General features: G+C 45.3%; 1 protein-coding gene across 3 annotated transcripts in view; it reads left to right on the top strand.

Annotated features, from left to right (window-relative positions):
- Positions 1 to 14125, top strand: part of DDHD2 (DDHD domain containing 2) — a 112391-nt gene that overhangs the window by 21805 nt on the left and 76461 nt on the right. For all 3 annotated transcript variants that reach the window (XM_075346382.1, XM_075346381.1, XM_075346383.1), the window contains 3 exons: positions 7059 to 7254; positions 12368 to 12558; positions 13514 to 13603. In XM_075346382.1, the coding sequence (XP_075202497.1) occupies positions 7059 to 7254; positions 12368 to 12558; positions 13514 to 13603 (477 nt within the window). The remainder of the gene's footprint in view (positions 1 to 7058; positions 7255 to 12367; positions 12559 to 13513; positions 13604 to 14125) is intronic.

Below are 14125 nucleotides of genomic sequence, written 5' to 3'. Positions count from 1 at the left end.
AACGGGTTCCGTCACACATACAGTACAGTTCATTTATTTACAGTGGAAGCGTGACATGTGGACACATGCAGGTACTGCATGAAACACACAACCCGCATGGTGTCGCGCTTCAACTGTAAATAAATGAACTGTACTGCATATGTGACGGATTTCGTTTCAGTCAAAACAACGCAAGTGTGAAACGGGCCTTATAGAAATAAATAGGCTGGAAAAAGGTGGCTGAAGATGTTAGGAGTTGACTAGGCTCTTGTGGCCCAGCTCCTTAGAAACGAGCTATACTCTATGTAAGGTGAGGGCTTATTCACATACTATATTTTTAACCACAAATGTAACATTTTTCAGTGAATGAGATTTGTGAAATCTCAAGCACAAACTGATGGTTTTTTTTCCTTGTGGCTTTGAACCATCAAAATATTTTTTAATCTGCAGCATGCCAATTCTTTTAACATTTTTACAATTTTACCCATTCGAAGAGAAGATATCAGAAGATTAGTGCGGAGATATAAGGAGGGAGAGATTATAAACAGCCTTGTAGATCAAGGTTAGTAGTCAGGAATTGGAAGCCAATGAAGGTATTTGTAGAGGGGACAAGCAAGAGTAGCAAGGAGAGAAGTGGATTAGTCGGGCAGCAAAGTTAAGGATGGACTGGAGAGGCGAGAGAATGTTAGTAGGGAGGCCACAAAGGAGGATGTTGCAGTAATCGACGCGGGAGATGATATGGGCATGCACTAACATTTTAGTAGATTCATTGAAATAATGACAGATTCTGAATACATTTTTGGTAAGATGTGGTAAGAGCTTGTGTAGCTTACCACGGGCCCTTATGGTACTCGTCACCGGGCCAGTGGTTCCTTGGGGTAGCTGTGACTGGCCTTACCCGGTTCCGTTACCCCGTCGGCTACATGTTAAATAAGAGCAGTAAATGGACAAGTGTCCAATACAGATGGGAATGGAAGGAGGGTGACTGGCCCCTGGGAGTGTGTCACCGGTTGCAGCGGTGACTGGGGTCTCGGCCTCCTCCGCCGCTGACCCTTCCTGCAACTAGTCTTCTTCCAGCGGCAGTACTGGATGAGGAATGGGGGATGCTTCGCAGCGCCACCCCCGGCATGCGGGCAGGAACTAGCCGCCGCTGCACAGTCTCTCTCCGGGGCAGGTGTTAAGAGCAGCCGGGATGGTATCGCTCCCCACGGGCGGAGCGGAGCACCCCGGGAGGTTGGTAAGAGCAGAGGCGGCAGTCCACGGGAGCACAGGGTGGCGACAGTTACAGAGTCACCAGGTGCGGGTTCCAGTCACTTTATTTACTGGCTCAAGTGGTATCGCACCCTGGGTGCTGGTCCTCGCCATCAGAGACTCCGATCGCTTCCCGGGCAGATCAGAGGGTGAATCTAGTTTAGTAATCTGTGGCCTTTCTCCTCCATGCTCAACTCTGTACTCTTCCCCGGTCTCGGTCCGCATGGCTGGCAGCCTGGGCCTCTCGTGGGTCGGACCTTTATCCCCTTCTCTCAGGCTCCCTCTCTGCTGCCGCACCTCGGCCACCCGAACTAGGGCTCTGTACTTCTCTTGTGCCAAGTTCCGTCTCTCTGGCGACTGCTCCCTTTTAGTCCACGATTACAGGTGTCGGGTCCCGTCTCTCTAGATGTTACTGGCCCCCAGCTTGGTGGAGATGTCTGTTTGGTGTTACATCCAGACAGCTCTGTTCTGCCTCCCAGAAGGCCTGACAGTCTCCTCTTCAGGGAGCTGCACTACTGTGCATCTTCTCTGTCTCGTGTCCAAGCTTATTCTAAGGTAAAGTGAAATTTTCGACTCCTAACTGCTCATGCCCCTACTTTTGCAAGTTGCTATGGCAACCTGCGTCTGATAAGAACTGGCTGAGTCACTTCCTGTGTCTGACTTTATTAACCTTTCCTAGTGACTTCTTCTGCTGTATGGTGGTGTGAGGTGTATGTAGAACTTACTAGATTAGCATCTTGACCTGCCAGGGAAGGATATAATTATATACCCTGTAGCGACCAGTCTCAGGGGTGCTACACTTAGATGTGTGTCTCTAAGGACAGGGCAGAGATAAGTGTTTCTCCGAGGCATTTGGCTTCCAATACAAGGTAAGGTGTGATGTCACTTATTGATAGATCAGGTAGTTGATTTACGTGAGATGGAGGAAATATGATGAGTTCAGTTTTGTACACATTGAGCTTTAGGATGCATTATCACAAGAAGAAGAAAATGGATGATGGACACTTTGAGATTCTGAACAGTAGAGCGATGACCATAGAGGTAGATCTGAGTGTCATCAGCATATAGATTGTACTAGAAACCATGGGACTTTGAGTTGTCCCAAGACAAAGCTATAGAGGGTAGGAGTAGGGGTCCCAAGAAAGAGCCATGAGCGACACCAACAGAGAGGGAGTGGGATGAGGAAGTATGGAAATGGGAGACACTAAATGTACGATTAGTGAGGTATGAGGAAATTGAGGCGACAGAGAGGTCTTTGACACCAAAGGAAGAGAGGATCTGTAGGAGGGAGTGGTCGACTGAGTCGAATGCGGAAGACAGGTCTAGAAAGAAGAGTATAGAGAATTGTCAGCATTGGTGGCATGTAAGTTGTTTAAAATTTTGATTAGGGCCATTTCAGGGGAGTGATGGGTACGTAAGTCGGTTTTTCGGTTGTCGAAGATTGAGTTTGTTGAGGGGTGAGAGGAAAGTTCGATATGAATGTGCTGCTCGGGTAGTTTGGAGGTGAACGGGAGCAGCAATATGGGGTGATAGTTGGAAGTAGAAGTTGGGTCGAGGGATGTTTTCTTCAGGACAGGTGTGATTTGGTGATTGTGGCGTGTTAACAAGCAGAAAGGAAGGTACCTGAAGTTTGATTGGTTGAAGAGATGGCTTAGGTTTGGTATAAGCAGGGTGGTGAAGAATGAGATGGGGTCAAGTGCACAAGTGGTGAGGTGCCATTTAGAGAGTATGGTGGGGAGGAAGGTTAAAAAAAATGATATATATTCCTTGGCATCCACCAGTAGTATATTAGCAGACAGCTGAATATTTGGCTACAGATTGTAAAAGAGTAATTTTTATACCCGAGATGCGTAGAAGACTCAAGAAGACTTCTACAATTATGCTCCTCTTTACAGTGTGAGCTAATAAAACATTGTATTGCAAGCGGATCAGTGTTATTCTATGGGGCCGTTCATATGTCTGATTTTATTCCTCAGACCGAGTCGGTACGAAGAAAAAAATCACAGCGTGCCCAAGTTTAAGCCGATATTCAGATGGCTCTCGGCCGTGCAACTCAATGAATGTGTGGAAAACATCAGACTGCTCTCGGATGACATCTGAACGCAGTCTGATTTCCACAGACTGACAGAATGGAAAGGATGGAGAATTTTTTTTCTAACCATCTTCTCATCTGACAGAATTGAATTCCACTATGAGCAAACTGATCAGAGTGTGAATAGCTCAATTAATCTGATTTTCTCAGATGAGAAAAACTATGCTGGTCTGCACCCAGCCTTAAGCGGCTTTACACGCAGCGACATCGCTAGCGATAGTACCCGCCCACGTCGGTGGCGCATCACGGGGTGATCGCTACTGTAGTGAACAATATCGCTACGGCAGCGTCACACGCTCTTACCTGTTCACCGACGTCGCTGTGGTCGCCGAACAATCTCTACTTTAAGGGGGAGGTTCGTTCGGCGTCACTAAGCAGCCGCCCAATAGAAGCGGAGATGAGCGGCCGAAACATCCCGCCCATCTCCTTCCTTCCTCATTGCCGGCGGCCGCAGGTACGATGTTGTTCCTACGATGTCACACAGCGATGTGTGCTGCCGCAGGAACGACGAACAACCTGCATCTAAAAGCAGCAACGATATTTGGGAAAGGAACGACGTGTCAACGATCAACAATTAGGTGAGTATTTTGCATCGTTAGCGGTCGCTCGTACGTGTCACACGTAACAACGTCACTAACGAGACCAGATGTGCGTCACGAATTTCGTGACCCCCAACGACATCTCGTTAGCGATGTTGTTGCGTGTAAAGCAGCCTTTAGTCTTAATCATGCTTATGACCTTTCCTAACCATAGGATATTACATAAAGGGCTACCAGGTGCTCAGAGAGCTGCACCTACTGTATTAGGAGAATATAATTACTATAACAGTGAAAGGTGAGATGCCCTTGCACGGTCTTTCTTTCATTCTTTCTTTGACTAGATGGGTCGGCCAGTGGTTTGCTGAGTGTCGGGAGGGGACTGTTCGTCTCCACATAGGTGCAAGTCCCAATAGTGGGACCACCATCTATCTGAAACACCTGTTGTATATCACAGAGTGCCTGCAGGATAAATATTGCTTTATAGTTTCACAATCTCATACACCCATTGGACAACAGATTGCAATTTCAGTGCCGTAAATTGGGCTTCTCTGGTAATGAGGCCACAAGGAGACTTCTAAAAAGTAGGATGTTTTCTGCAAAGTTCCAGTGATGGGTCATAAGTCTTATGTTGATTGTCATTGGTTTCAGCAAAGGCAAAATGTGTTTAGTTTAAGAAGCTGACATTTATTTATTGCCAGAAAGTATTTAGTCCACATTTTATAAAGGAGTATATGAGGCATAACAGATGCACCTATAACACCTAGTGCTGGGCCTAAAGGAGAGGAAGATGACGCATGGCTTCCCACTTTGGTGTATGTTGAATCTCAGTGTACTGGTGCACTCCATTAGCCTTTGCCCTAGGCTGTTTGGTCCCTCATTTTTACCAGCACCTAAATGCAGTGAAAGTTAGGAACATACAATTCTGTTGCCAAAATCTGTGACCCACCTATCTGGATCATTTACTAAAATGCTGGATTGCTCGTTCCTTGATTCGAGCTGGTCAGACGCTCGGATGAGCTTGACGCGAGTAACGAACATTCTGGAAAGTCTTTGAATGGCTTGTTCGGCTCTCCACCCACATACAGCCAGCCATAAACAGAGCATTTCCGGCAGGAGGGAGGACAGTCTTGTTTTTTTTTTTTTTCGTTGGTCGCACTACGTCCAAGAACGTTGTTTTATCCCCCGGGAGAGCCATTCAGAGACTGCGCCTGACTCTCCCTGGAGTGTCTGCTCACATCATTCAGTGAAGCGAGCCTGTGCGTTGTGGTCATTGTTTCATGGACGAAACATCCGAGCACCCGCATACTCGGCCGAGCTCTGCAACTACCTGACCACTGCAATGCTTGATTGAGTACCGAGCACGTTCGCCCATCACTAATCATTACACATATATCCCACACGTAAAGGAACTGGGTAGTTTACAAAAAATCCAAGTTCTTAAGGCCATACACATTAGACTAATGTTGACTGAACGCACCAATATCAACAGGATTGACGACCAATGTAATGTGTATGGGCCCCCAATTGGCTGACTGATCTGGCATGTCCAATATTTATACTTATGGTCCTTTTGTTCTTCCTGAGATAATCCAGAGATGTGTGGCAGCGGTTCTCTAATAGAGAACACAGGAGTGTCGGGCAGAGCGAGTGTTCCTGTGTATGGGAGATAGTGGCTGGCCAAACTAACGATTGGACCAACATCAACAGCTATCTAACATGTATTGGGTCTTTAGCATTAAATCCTGGTATTGGGATGTTCTTTTTTTTTTTTTTTTAAACAGAGGGGATAGTATTTAGAGCATCTCTTGCTCTGGAGGACCTGTCCTGCATCACATAGACTACCCATTGATTAGGAAGGACTCTGTGTAAGCCCCTTTCACAAGTCATTGGAAAATCACACATGTTTTTCACTGATGTCTTGAAGGTGTGTATGGCCATCCTTGTACCATGATTTTGGCACACGTGTTCTTTGTGTGTTATCCGTGATAGCACATGGAGAGCAGGAACTTTATACTCACCTGTCCCGGACTCTGCTGTCCCCAGTGCTGATTTCTCCAGCGCTGCTACTTCCAGGTCCGTGGTGCAGTGCATATTCATGAGCATAATGAGCAGGCCTGAAAGCAGAGACAACAGCGCCGGAGACAGGTGAGTATAGAAAATCATTTTTATATCACAGACGTGTTTTCTCCGGTACATGTCACACGGAGCACATCAGTGTGTGGTCCATGTGACATCAGTGATGCCGGAGAAAAATGGACATGTCTCCGTGTGGAACATATGGACACGCGTGTGCTCCATACGGACACACGGTCCATGAGAAATCACTGATGTGTGGGCAGACCCATTGATTTTAATGAATCTGCTTATGTCCGTGATTCCGGTATGTATAAAAACGGCGACATACGTACCGGAATCACTGATGTGTGAAGGGGGCCTAATGTTCAGTTTCCCCTGTGGAGGCAATGCAGGGAAATTAAACACTTTCTACCAAATTCCTCCACACATCAGGTCCCTGATTGCTGGGGACACTTTGTGATTAGCTTATTTTCAAGGGACATAGGAATTGTCCATTGTGAAGAGCTTCTGAAATATGTATGCAGGACTCGTGATGACCAAAAGGATTACGGAACTTTCGCTTTTCCTATATCAAAAGTTTTGATTGGTGGGAGTCCGGGTATTGAGATTTTTACCGATTGCAATAATAAAGTTGTAAAAGAGCTCAATTTTGTGTTCCTCTCCTCCGAAACCAAAGACTGGTTCGATAGAAAGTCTATGAGGAAGTCTTCAGTCTTGGAGAGGAGCAGCGCTCCCCGGAGAACTTATTCATTTGTGACATTGGGGGAGATCTTGGCGCCCGATCAAAACAACTTCTCTGAAAGTGCAGCTCCAGCTTTAAGTGCACACAATGATCCACAAATCGCTTGCCAAACTTTGAGCTAATTTTCACTTACTGGTTTCATAGGTTTCTATACACAATAGTCAAAACCTCCGATGGCAAATATACAGTATTAGTCATCTCCTCAGCTAAGCTGGCCTGCGCCACCGCGCTCCTCCTCCCGAGAGATCATCCAGCTGATCTTACCCAACACCTTCCAAAGAGGGGACAAAGTCTTTTCAGTTCTGTTTGTGAGAGAGGAAGGATCTCTACCCTGTGTAGTCTCCACTGATTCTTTCATTTCTTTACTTTATCACCGTAGTACATGACATCGCCTGATAAACTGGAGACCTCTCCACCTATCTTGTACCAGGTCTCCACCGAGACTATGGAGACTACAATGTACTACGAGGTGGTGGTCCCTCACTGGTTTTATGCCAGGACACAGGATGGCGGAGGCTCCTGGAAACCCTTCAGCAAGGAGGACTCGGACATACTGGAGGCAGCGTTCTGTTCTGGTAAGCAAACCCCATACAAGACCTCTCCCATGGGTAGACCCAAAAACATCATTAACATGGGTCAAGAAGAGTTTAAGGAGTTACAATATAAAGTTTAATTCCTATAACCTTCTGCAACTTTTAGTTGTTAGCTCTTTTTTTCTAATTGCTGTCATAATTGTGTTTTGTTATTCCATCTTTTTTTTTTTACTGCCACTGCTATGTACACATTGTGCTTGCTCTGGCTTGTCAGGTGACTGTAACTGATACTATTTTTTTAAATAGAGGTCACATGATTTGATCTATGACACTACCATGGCAACTCCAGAGCAAGCACAATATTTACTTAATTTTCACCGAAGTAATTGTAACCCTATAACATCCATATAGGTATAATAGTTAATGATTAATATGATATCTGTGGCAAAGAAAAGATTAAATCTGACTACATCCGATACTTTAAATGATAACATTTTGGCTAATGGATAATCATACCTGTGGCTACCATAATGGGCGATTTGTAACATCATTCATAGTGGCTGCGGAGGAATCTTTACACGGGGGCATCGGAATAATTGGATTTACGTATCTGAGATTTAATCTCATTAAGAATAATGTAAGAACATTAGTTAAGGCTTTTAATCTTCTTGATGTTAATCTCCCCATAGACAATTGATGTTTGTGGGTAGATGCTTTTTGTTTTGACAGAATAAGCCTAAAAATCATATAGGATGGGACAGGCTGGGTTTTATCTGCCCGATCCTAATGGATCTACTTATGTAACACCTGGCCGAGCAGTGATCCTGTCTCTAATATAAAAATATATATGTGTGTATGTATATATGTGTGTGTGTATGTGTATGTGTATATATATATATATATATATATATATATAATATATAATTATATATATTATCATATAAATTATTATAATTATTATAAATTATATACAGTACAGAACAAAAGTTTGAACACAACTCCTCATTCGAAGAGTTTTCTTTATTTTCATGACTCTAAAAATTGTAGATTCACATTGCAGGCATCAAAACTATGAATTAACACATGTGGAATGAAAAACTTAACAAAAAAGTGTGAGACAACTGAAAATATGTCTTATATTCTAGGTTCTTCAAAGTAGCCACCTTTTGCTGTGATTACTGCTTTGCACACTCTTGGCATTCTCTTGATGAGCTTCAAGAGGTAGTCACCGGAAATGGTTTTCCAACAGTCTTGAAGGAATTCCCAGAGATGCTTAGCACTTGTTGGCCCTTTTGCCTGCACTCTGCGGTCCAGCTCACCCCAAACCATCTCAATTGGGTTCAGGTCTGGTGACTATGGAGGCCAGGTCATCTGGCATAGCACCCCATCACTCTCCTTCTTAGTCAAATAGCCCTTACACAGCCTGGAGGTGTGTTTGGGGTCATTGTCCTGTTGAAAAATAAATGGTTCAACTAAACGCAAACCGGATGGAATAGCACGCCGCTGCAAGATGCTGTGGTAGCCATGCTGGTTCTGTATGCCTTCAATTTTGAATTAATCCCCAACAGTGTCACCAGCAAAGCACCCCCACACCATCACACTCCTCCTCCATGCTTCACGGTGGGAACCAGGCATGTAGAGTCCATCTGTTCACCTTTTCTGCGTCGCACAAAGATACGGTGGTTGGATCCAAAGATCTCAAATTTGGACTCATCAGACCAAAGCACAGATTTCCACTGGTCTAATGTCCATTCCTTGTGTTCTTTAGCCCAAACAAGTCTCCTCTGCTTGTTGCCTGTCCTTAGCAGTGGTTTCCTAGCAGCCATTTTACCATGAAGGCTGCTGCACAAAGTCTCCTCTTAACAGTTGTTCTAGAGATGTGTCTGCTGCTAGAACTCTGTGTGGCATTGACCTGGTCTCTAATCTGAGCTGCTGTTAACCTGTGATTTCTGAGGCTGGTGACTCGGATAAACATATCCTCCGCAGCAGAGGTGACTCTTGATCTTCCTTTCCTGGGGCGGTCCTCATGCGAGCCAGTTTCTTTGTAGCGTTTGATGGTTTTTGCCACTGCACTTGGGGACACTTTCAAAGTTTTCCCAATTTTTCGGCCTGACTGACCTTCATTTCTTAAAGTAATGATGGCCACTCGTTTTTCTTTACCTAGCTGATTTTTTCTTGCCATAATACAAATTCTAACAGTCTGTTCAGTAGGACTATCAGCTGTGTATCCACCAGACTTCTGCACAACACAACTGATGGTCCCAACCCCATTTATAAGGCAAGAAATCCCACTTATTAAACCTGACAGGGCACATCTGTGAAGTGAAAACCATTTCCGGTGACTACCTTTTGAAGCTCAAGAGAATGCCAAGAGTGTGCAAAGCAGTGTAATGAAAGCAAAAAGTGGCTAATTTGAAGAACCTAGAATATAAGACATATTTTCAGTTGTTTCACACTTTTTTGCTAAGTATTTCATTCCACATGTGTTAATTCATAGTATTAATTCCTTCAATGTGAATCTACAATTTTCAGAGTCATGAAATTAAAGAAAACTCTTTGAATGAGAAGGTGTGTCCAAACTTTTGGTCTGTACTGTATATATCATGTATATAAAATATGATAGAATCTGTTCCAAAATAGGCGCTGTCCAATCAAAAAGCTGCACAAAAATGCTCCAGGAAAAAAACAAACTTCCCAAAAAAAGTTCACAAACTGCTTTATGAAAAAACGACTCCAAAAACTCCCCAAAGAAGGAGTGATTTCTACTAGAATAATTGTGGTTATTCAACACCTCAGGTTGCTTGTAGCCTAATAGTACCTCATTATCAGAGCAGTAAGTGTTCCAGGGCTATATGTTCTTGCTTTAAAATATCTGGAGTTTTATAGTGGGATCTGCCAGTAATCTATGGCCAGACCAGATCCCTCCTACAATACAATGATAAAGAAAGAGATTCAGCTCACCCGATCTGTATGGAGACTTGAATGAGGGACAGGTGCACGGAAGATAAGCCGGCCAGGCTAAAGGATCCAAGCAAAGGAAGAGAGTTTCCAGCATCCACGTCCAGATAATGTGATATAAGCATTTCTCTTTATTGGATATGCATTAAAATTACAGAAGTCACATCCTGAGCATAAAAATCCCCATGGAGATGTGGGCAGGGCCGGCTCCAGGTTTTTGTGGGCCCCGGGCGGAAGAGTCCCAGTGGGCCCCATAAACACGCAGACACACACATACGTACACATACATATACATATTTAAAGACAAACTCACAAAAATACATATAGAACTGACACATCTATACAGTCATATACACTGACATACATAGATACACATTATACATGCCTACAGACACACACAGCTCTACTGCATGCATACAGACACACAACAAAACTCTGCTGGATACATACATACATACACACACAGCTCTGCTACATACACACATAGCTCTGCTACATACATACATAGCTCTGCTACATACATACACACATAGCTCTGCTACATACATACACACATAGCTCTGCTACATACATACATACACACACAGCTTTGCTACATACACACATAGCTCTGCTACATACATACATAGCTCTGCTACATACATACACACATAGCTCTGCTACATACATACACACATAGCTCTGCTACATACATACATACACACACAGCTCTGCTACATACATACATAGCTCTGCTACATACATACATAGCTCTGCTACATACATACACACATAGCTCTGCTACATACATACATAGCTCTGCTACATACATACACACAGCTCTGCTACACACATACACACATAGCTCTGCTACATACACACATAGCTCTGCTACATACACACATAGCTCTGCTACATACATACATAGCTCTGCTACATACATACACACATAGCTCTGCTACATACATACACACATAGCTCTGCTACATACATACACACACAGCTCTGCTACATACACACATAGTTCTGCTACATACATACACAGCTCTGCTACATACATACACACATAGCTCTGCTGCATACACACATAGTTCTGCTACATACATACATAGCTCTGCTACATACATACACACATAGCTCTGCTACATACACACATAGTTCTGCTACATACATACACAGCTCTGCTACATACATACACACATAGCTCTGCTGCATACATACAGACACACGTGGCTCTGGGGGGTCCACACACGCGGCTCTGGGGGGCCCACACACACAGCTCCGGGGGCCAGCACATACGGCACTGGGGAGCAGGGCATACACCTAGGGGGTGAGAAGCCCATACAGCTCACCAGGGCCCATAAATTGGGGGGCAGAGAGGGCACATACCGCTCAGGTCATAGTGGAGAGGGGGCCCACACAGCGCCAGAGAGAAGTGCTGTGCTGGGGTTCGCTGGCTGGCACTGCAACTCCTTCATCTGTGGGACTGAGCAGGACGCCGGGCGGTAGCTCCGCCCACAGATGAAGTTCAAACCAGGAAGTCTGCGCGCCTTAAAGGGACGGCGCCGCAGATTCCTGCCGAGGACTGCGGTCCCCGGAACTCGGCCCGGGGGCAGCAGAACTAAGGCGAGTGGGCCCCGGCCAAGGGACACCAGAACTGACGAGGCCGAGTGGGCCCCCCGGCTCTCCAGGGCCCCGGCATTTGCCCGGGTATGCCGCGTGCTGACGCTGGATGTAGGGTATGGTAGATGGCACGCTCGAAACGCGTACCATCTACCATAATCACAAATTTTTATATCACATTATCAGGACGTGGATGCTGGAAACTCTCTTCCTTTGCTTGGACCCTCCTACTATACAGTCTGTGCAAATTAGAATTCACACCCACCATGAGAGAGCGGCCTCCGAGGCAACACTCACTGAGCTCTGAACTTCGAGGTCCACAAGCCGGAAATTAAAATTGCTCCTAAAGGGAATCTGAGAACCACATAATGTAGGGCAAGTGAGCCTGATTCCTGGGATGTGTCATTTACTCAGCTGTGTGTTTTAGTTTCAATACAATCAGTGTTTTATCAGCAGGAGATTATCATTACAGGACTAGGTCTCACGTGCGGGACAGTCCTGCTAATCTGTGTAACCCCGCCCCCACCACTGATTGGTGGCTTTCTCCCAATCACGAGTCTGGGGGGCTGACTGCTTTTTTCTTTCTCTTTATCAGGAGTCAATCCAAACAGTATTGTTGTACCGGTTTGTGGCGGCCGGTATGACGTGTACCTGGGCAGTCGCAGGCGTCTGTCTGTGTACTGGGATGAAGAGGACTCCATAGTACAGAGATGCACCTGGTTCTACAAAGGGGATAAGGACAGCAAATATGTCCCCTATCCAGAGAACTTCAGTGAGATCTTAGAGGTGATTTTCTATAATTATTGGTATTATTATATCTAATGCAATATTAAGAGAGACCTTAAGGAAGGGGTCTTCATCAGAGACAATCCCATATAAAGACTCTGTCCATTGGCAGGGGACAGATGTGGCATATAATTGATCCTGAGGGTAATTATTGCCCATTTCCTGTAACTTCTGTATAGTTTCTATGGAGTGGAGGCTTGCCTGCTCCTCCTCCTCACTACGGTCATAACGGGGAGGATCGATGAGGCATTTTGAACCCCCCCCCCCCCCTATTCTAGTAGAGCCTCCAGCACACAAACATGTGCCACCTATCATGCGGATAAATGATAACTGGGGATGGTGGGAAAAGCGCATGATGGCAAATTATCCATAAAAGAGTTAAACAATACCTGGCAAGAAAAATTAGGCTAATTTCATGATCCGGATGCACAGAGCGGCCGGGGGTCTCCGGACTCAGCCTTGCCATCCATGTGGCATATTGGGAGTTGGGGTCAAGAAACCCACGGCCGGTCCGTGCACCGGGATCATGAAACATGGATGTGTCAAACTGGCCCAGGAGGTCACTTCTGATGGAGAAATAGCCAGTAAGCGGCCGGTCGCTCCCTCCCCGGTGAAATGTCTATATTTATATAGCACCAATATATTCCACAGTGTTTTACATACATCATCATCACTGTCCTCACAATTTAAATTCCCTATCAGTATGTCTCTGGAGTGTGGTATTAAACTCGAGTACCTGGAGGAAACCCACGCAAATAAGGAGAACATACAAACTCCTTGCAGATGTTGTCCTTGGTGGCATTTGAACCCATGACTCCAGCTCTGCAAGACTGCAGTGCTAACCACTGAGCCATCGTGCAGTGCTAACCACTGAGCCACCATGCCGCTATGAATGATAATGTTCCCCAGACATGTCTGTGACTTAAACTTTACCTCTTTTCTTTTCCCTTCTCAGGATGCCTTCATGACGGCAGTGACCCGAAATGAGTGGAAAAAGAGACTGGAATCACCATCTAGAGACCTTATTATTTTACATAATCCCAAGGTAAACGAAGAAAAAAAAAATGTTTGTGGCTCCACCCCACAATGCTGCAAATGTGCGTGTGCAGTTACCATTAAGACCTACGCTATGTTTTGTTTTTTTTATATATATATATATATATTTGGCCAAGTTGAATTGGGCCGAGAAATTAATAAAGGCCAGAATCACACTTGCTAGTGCATCGCGTGTAACTCGCGTGAGTCTCTCATGGTAGAACCCGGCTTGGCCGCACACTATGCATACAGGAGCGTCTGAGCTGCATAGAGATACATGCAACCGACCCGCTCCTGTCAGGAGAGTGTGCGGCCAAGCCGGGTTCTACCATGGGAGACTCGCGCGAGTTACACGCGAGGCCCTAGCAAGTGTGATTCTGGCCTTACACCACAAAAGTGCCGTGACAGAGAGGCGGAAGGGACTCGCCAAGTTGCTCATTAAAAAGCCGTTTATTCGACCATTAGGTGAGGGGGAATGGCGTGAGGGAGGGGGTACACACAATCTGTCGGACGACGACCGTTTCGCGTCCGA

Source organism: Anomaloglossus baeobatrachus, chromosome 4 (genome assembly GCF_048569485.1).
Source record: "Anomaloglossus baeobatrachus isolate aAnoBae1 chromosome 4, aAnoBae1.hap1, whole genome shotgun sequence".
In the NCBI taxonomy this organism is placed as follows: Eukaryota; Metazoa; Chordata; class Amphibia; order Anura; family Aromobatidae; genus Anomaloglossus; species Anomaloglossus baeobatrachus.
The sequence above is the reverse complement of the archived record's forward strand: the minus strand, read 5'-3'. Positions and strand labels throughout refer to the sequence as shown.